Here is a 6,435-nt window from a genome sequence, read left to right on the forward strand (position 1 = left end):
AAGTATACGGATTCAAACGAATCCGTGTTAGTGTGGACGGAAGGCCTAAACGTATCAAAAAGTATACGGATCCGTGTTAGTGTGGACGGCCCCTGACAGAAGGTGGTGATATCTCCTTCCGATGGTAGACAGCGCGCGCTTTGCTCCACCGCTCATTGACATAATAAATACAAAAAAAAAAACAAATAGTCGTGTCGTGAACCAGAGGAATGAATACAATACACCAAAAACTGGAATTCGACTCTGCCTCTGTCTCATTGACAGAAGGTGGTGTTATCTCTTTCCCATGGTACACAGCGCGCGCTTTGCTTCACCTGTGTTTGTTCAGCAGACTCAAGTCTCGCATAAGACATCAGGTCAACTAAATAAAAGCATTGATTCTATTTATCCATTTTGTAAAATGTGTGCCCGAGGAATGGCGGCCTCTTTTCCAGAATTTCTCGGGAAATTTTAATCTTTCTGCCATCTTAGTACACGGTCTACAATGTTTATAAGATGCTTTCTTAAATATCAGGTAACAGATTGATCCAAACAAAAGTGCAGAGCCCCCAATATGTCAGGCCTGTTTCTAATGCGCCTCAAGCAGTGCTTTGCTTTAGGGACTTGTGTGTTTTTATTCATCTTTGGCATCCTCTTCGATCGTCACTTAAGACTTAGGCCGTCTCAAGGAATGTCCCTAGACTCAAACAAGCTGCAAGTCCCAGCCATTAGAACCAAAAAAGTCATTGCGAGAACTTTAAAAGAGGGCTCGTCCCGTAACAAAACAACATTGGAATTATTGCATAACAAGCGACTATCTGAATATGTGAAAGATGAAAAGATTGACTCGCTAGAGGCAAATCATCTGGCAAAAATTGGGATAACTTTGGAGAAAGCTTTGAAGAAAAGGTCTGACAACTATATACTTGGGATTATAAAGAACAAAGGAAAAGTAAATGGAGCTACCAATGAAAATTTGAAAAATCAGTCACGTCAAAGCGAGGGGAAGAAAAGGGTTTTTCAAATCCCTTACATAAAGGTAAGAGGCATTTTATAAATAGACAATTGTAATGAGAGGAAATTTTCAATCCATTTCCATTCGCTCGATGTGAGATATTCAAATAACCATAGCAGGGGCGTATCTAGAGAAAAACGCAGTGCGGGGGCCAGAGTAGTAATAAACTAACCACAGATCAAACAATTTTAAATCCTAAACTCTAAAATACACACATAAGATCAACCGTCTTCTTAACTACCAAAAGAAGATCAAATAATTTGGAAAGATCAAATAATGTAATAAACATACATGCAAATTTTTTACCGCATGGTTTTGTCTTTGTATAATCCCTCTTTATCCACGTGAGTTCCCAAATGAGTTTATAATTATGGAAAGTGATGTATAGTGCTCATGTCCCCATGGGGGAGGGGGTGGATTGATCATCGATGCTAGGTCTAACTATAACAACTATTGTTATTTCGTCCAGTTGTATGGAGTGCAATACGTCCTTGATAAGTCAACTGATTACACGCCAAATTCTCACAAGCCTCCCCAACATGTTTACCATGACTACGCGCATGCGCGCGTCGTGTGTGATGACCGGGGAGCAGAATGCCAGGGTCTCTTCCAGTGGTACCGGGGCAGTCATTTCATTCTGTTATCTACGGTGACGATGGTGCAGAGAGGAAGAGGTGTGCTATACATCAAGGCCGATAACGCTGCGAATTTAAGTAAGTCAAGCCTGTGCGGGCGCTAAGTCAGGATTTGCAGGGGGGGGGGGGGGGGGGGAGATGTGTGTGCAATCATATGCGAAAAAATCTATGACGAAGGCATCTTCTACATAAAGATGTCTGTTTGGAGCCATGGTCTCCTTTGTAGTTCACTTTCTCGCAGAGCTGTATTGGGAGAAATGAATCGGGGCTTTGGAAAATTTTCTTTTATAATGAGGGTTTAAGCTTTCTAGAACTACATCTTGGGAAACCAGAGTGAACCTTCGAATTGAAAATCCAGCTGCATGCAGTTGAGAATTATACTTTATTTACTCTTCTAGTTTTAAAATCATCTCTCGTTATCATTTAAGGTAAGCACGGCCACTTGTCAAGATATCGCTTACCTTTTGCAGCTTTTGTAACCGCTGACCGGGCGTGTGTTGTCCCAGTGAGCGCACGTTCCCTCCCCCCCTCCCTCAGCGTAGCAAATTCGTCGGGTTGCACTCTTCCCCGTCTGGACCCGTTCGACCCGAGCGTCACGGCATTCTTCCAGCGACGGCAGCCTCTACAGTGTGAGGGGGTGGCGTTTACTAGTTATCATGGAAACACGCTGAAGGTTGTACGCAAGGATGACAGAGGTATGGTGTGGTGTTTACTAGTTAGCATAGAAACACGCTGAAGGTTGTACGCAAGGATGACAGAGGTATGGTGTGGTGTTTACTAGTTAGCATAGAAACACGCTGAAGGTGGTACGCAAGGATGACAGAGGTATGGTGTGGTGTTTACTAGTTAGCATAGAAACACGCTGAAGGTGGTACGCAAGGATGATAGAGGTATGGTGTGGTGTTTACTAGTTACCATGGAAACACGCTGAAGGTGGTACGCAGGGATGATAGAGGTATGGTGTGGTGTTGTCGGTGCTGCAGTAGTTGTTGGTTGTGGTGGTGATGCAATGATTATGATGCTGACGATAATGGGTTTTGTTGTTGGTAATGATGCTGATGTTATTGATGATAGAAGATGGTGTTGTCGACGTTGGTTATGGCAATAATTCGTGAGGATAATGATGGCTTGTGATGGCGAGGATAATTTTGATGTTGTTGATGACGATGTTCATGATAAGGATGATGGTGTTGATGATAGTATTGATCATGTTGATGATAGTATTGATGATGTTGATTATAGTATTGATCATGTTGATGATAGTATTGATGATGTTGATAATAAGGATGATGATAATAGTGTAATGTTGTTGTTGCTTATAATGATTGTGAGACTCATTATGGGAGAAACACGGTGTTGGTCGCGATATCTGCCCGCATAGTATGGTCATAATGCTAAATAATTTTGATGATTTTTGTGGTGGTAAAAGTCCTTCACAGATAATTGCAGTATGTATATTTCTCCTCACCGAGGTGCCCCATTAAGACGCATTACGTACCGCGAGATCCACAGAGAGAACGCCACCGATAATGGCTATACTCTTGGCTTCTCCCATGAACTACCACTGAACTTAACCAACGGCATTCGCCTTACGCATGACTTCATCCAAGTAACCGCTGAATTTACAAACGGCGCAACGCAAGTCGACTATCACTGTCACGTGACGCCAAAACCCGAGGTCTCCAATATAAACCGCGGGTTTAGGGGGATACCGCTGAATATAATTATATTGGGACTTGATAGGAATTCTGCTGGCACGTTTCAGCGGCTGCTGCCTGATGCGTATGAAGTACTGAAAAAGGAGCTCAATGCGCATATGTTTGAGGGTTTCTCCTTACTAGGGGAGGGTGAGTAAGACGGTGCTTGAGGGTTTCTTCTTACTAGGGGAGGGTAAGTAGGTGCTTGGGGGTTTCTCCTTACTAGGGGAGGTTAAGTTGATATTTGAGAGTTTCTTCCTACTAGGGGAGGGTGCGTAAGTCGGCGAATGATGGTTTCTCCTTCCTAAGTAATATCATTATTCATCACGTAAGACATATTTTCTTTCTAAACTTTCAGGAACAACGCCCCAATTAACTGGCCTCTTGACAGGAAAAACAGTGGAGTCTAATTGTGCCAAGCATGAGGCTCGAAGAGGCGTCGATGGAGCACAAACTGTAGACGAATGGCCATTTATTTTTAAGACTTTAAAGGATAAAGGCTATGTTACTATGTTCAGCGAGGACGCTCCATCTATCGGTAAGAATAAAAAAGTGTCCTCTGTTAGCCGGCATTTTGTCACCCCAACAAGATACCAAGTGCGACAAAGCATCCATCGGCTACCTAAAATAAGCTTTTGAAATATTTTTGTCTGAATTTGGTAACTAAAATATAAAAGCTTGTTTTTAGATGGCTATTTGAAGGGTCCATCACATAGTTTGTTTTCAAATATGGAATAAAATGAAATGAGTGTCTGACAGGGGCAGTGCTAGAACAACAAATCTTTATGCATTTGCGGGGGGACAGGGATAGGATACAGAGCGTCATCCCCCTCCATAAGTTCTTTGTTAAGTCTTCGTAAAGTTTTTCGTCTGGTGTTACTAAGCTAACACATGGTGTCGTCTGGTGTTACTAGCTAACACATGGTGTCGTCTGGTGTTACTAGCTAACACATGGTGTCGTCTGGTGTTACTAGCTAACACATGGTGTCGTCTGGTGTTACTAGCTAACACATTGTGTCGTCTGTTATTACTAGCTAACACATTGTGTCGTTTGGTGCTACTAGCTAACACATTGGGTCATCTGGTGTTACTAGCTAACACATTGTGTCGTCTGGTGTTATTAGCTAACACATTGTGTCGTCCTGGTGTTACTGGCTATCACATGGTGTCGTCCGGTGTTACTAGCTAACACATTGGGTCATCTGGTGTTACTAGCTAACACAGTGTCGTCTGGTGTTACTAGCTTACACATTGTGTCGTCTGGTGTTACTATTTAACATATTGTGTCGTTTTTCTATAGGTGCATTTGCCATGCGTCTAAAAGGCTTTGCTAACCAACCCACCGATCATTACGGGCGCACGTTTTGGTCAGCAGTGCCATTCAAAGAGACAACCGGTCTTCATGATAACTGCATCAACTCACAACCACAACACCGACTTCAATTGGAATACCTGAAAAGCTTGTTTTACTCGTACCCAAGACAACCGAAATTTGGATTCACATTTCTTGGAAGCCTTTGCCACCAAGAATCTATCAACACAATTAGTTATGCTAATGAGGATGTAAGGGATCTCTTCTATTGGCTAAAGCGGGAAGGCCATTTGAACGACACGATGCTGGTTGTCATGGGTGACCACGGGGCCAGGTTTGGCGAGATTCGCGCCACTGTTCAGGGGAGACTGGAAGAGAGGCTTCCTTTTCTCTCTATTGTACTCCCGGAATGGTTCAAGGGAGAATTCTCTCAACTTTTCTCCGCATTGGAACTTAACCAAAAACGCTTGATAACACCATTAGATTTACACGCTACTTTTATGCATATTTTGAATTTCCCCCACGATCCTTCGCGATCTCAATTATCTGATGGCGTGAGTCTGTTCACGTGCATCTCTGAATCACGTGACTGCCAAGGGGCAGGGATCCCCGAACATTTCTGCCCGTGCCTCGAATGGGAACCGATTCGTAAACACCACGCGCATATTGTTATGGGTGCTCAGGCGGCCGCTTACAAAATTAACTCCTTCCTTGCTCTCGACAAGACAGCAAGTAAACTTTGTCATTTCACGAGGCTGAAAAACATTAAAAGCGCTGTCCAAGAGATACTCTTCGCTAAAGTGCTGACGTTTAAGGAAACAGAGAATGGGATAGGCCTAGGAATAGGAAGGCCTTTGTATGACAAAGCAGGTAGTCCAAGTGAGTGTAGATATATAATTCAATTCTCGACTCAGCCTGGCAGCGCGAGATTCGAGGTAATGGTTGTCATACAAGACAATAAAGCCAGCATAAGAGGCAGTATAAGCCGCATTAACAAGTACGGCTCACAACCGTCATGCATTGCACAGGCCTTACCACATCTTCGACCGTTCTGCGTATGCAAATAAGCCACAGTCAAATCTTCAATAAAAGATTACTCTTTTATCGCGTATTACGCGTAAGAATCTGTTTCCCCTTTTAGTCCACATAAATCAAGCCTGCGAAAACAGACGCCTCTAGCAGCTCGCGAAATAACTAGAGCCGCAATCCGGCGACAACGCGAAGGTAATGAGCCCCTTCGCTTCGGGTTGTTGCCGGTTTGCGGCTCCTTTGTAGTCAAGCTTGGAGCCTCTAGGTAAGATCGAATATGAGCCTCTGAAAATTGCCATAATAAATAAGCGCTTATTCGAGCAATTATTACGGAATGAAAGAAACACGGCACTCTCAAAGCTTTTGCGGATCTAAAAACATAAGGTTATAAAAACATTAATTTATTTTTACGTTATACTGACAATTCAGGAGTGCGCATGCGTGAATTGTTTCGTTTCTTGCAGACCCACATGGATTATTCGAGGTAAACGGATGTCCTCGTTTCCGTCCTCCAGAAATTTCAAGACCGTACTTACTAGGATCATTTCTATAGTACGCGTCCCGTCTTTGTAACCTTACAGAGACAACCACGATACCCACGGTGACGATGCAAAGCGTGATCCTCTGAGCGCGAAGCACGTCGAGGGCATTGCCTTGATTGGCAAGTCGCCACCGACGATTGATGACCGTTCTTCCCTGTCCATTAGTGGCTGGGTGGAGGAGGATCACGCATTCAGAGTGGGTATCTCGTTAAACAAACAAAGCAAC

General features: G+C 43.5%; 1 protein-coding gene and 1 non-coding gene across 2 annotated transcripts; both read left to right on the forward strand.

The window, feature by feature from the left end:
• The first annotated feature begins 400 nt into the window (after window positions 1-400).
• Window positions 401-6,407, forward strand: LOC116609570. The gene is made up of 6 exons (XM_032370362.2): window positions 401-1,018; window positions 1,464-1,707; window positions 2,100-2,324; window positions 3,102-3,476; window positions 3,685-3,864; window positions 4,627-6,407. The coding sequence occupies exons 1-6, from the start codon at window positions 554-556 to the stop codon at window positions 5,703-5,705; spliced, it is 2,568 nt and encodes an 855-aa protein (XP_032226253.2). The 5' UTR covers window positions 401-553; the 3' UTR covers window positions 5,706-6,407.
• Window positions 6,190-6,410, forward strand: LOC116609580. The gene has a single exon (XR_004292988.2). It is a non-coding gene; the product is annotated as a small nucleolar RNA U3 (small nucleolar RNA).
• Window positions 6,411-6,435: the final 25 nt, after the last annotated feature.

The sequence above is a fragment of the Nematostella vectensis genome, chromosome 7 (genome assembly GCF_932526225.1).
Source record: "Nematostella vectensis chromosome 7, jaNemVect1.1, whole genome shotgun sequence".
NCBI classification, from domain to species: domain Eukaryota; kingdom Metazoa; phylum Cnidaria; class Anthozoa; order Actiniaria; family Edwardsiidae; genus Nematostella; species Nematostella vectensis.

Bases quoted from the DNA above. Each gene is read 5' to 3' on its own strand.
- LOC116609570 (XM_032370362.2), top strand. From the start codon at position 554: ATGTCAGGCCTGTTTCTAATGCGCCTCAAGCAGTGCTTTGCTTTAGGG. The intron at 3,477-3,684 runs GTGAGTAAGACG...CTAAACTTTCAG, and splicing joins TTTCTCCTTACTAGGGGAGG to GAACAACGCCCCAATTAACT. The intron at 3,865-4,626 runs GTAAGAATAAAA...GTTTTTCTATAG, and splicing joins CGAGGACGCTCCATCTATCG to GTGCATTTGCCATGCGTCTA.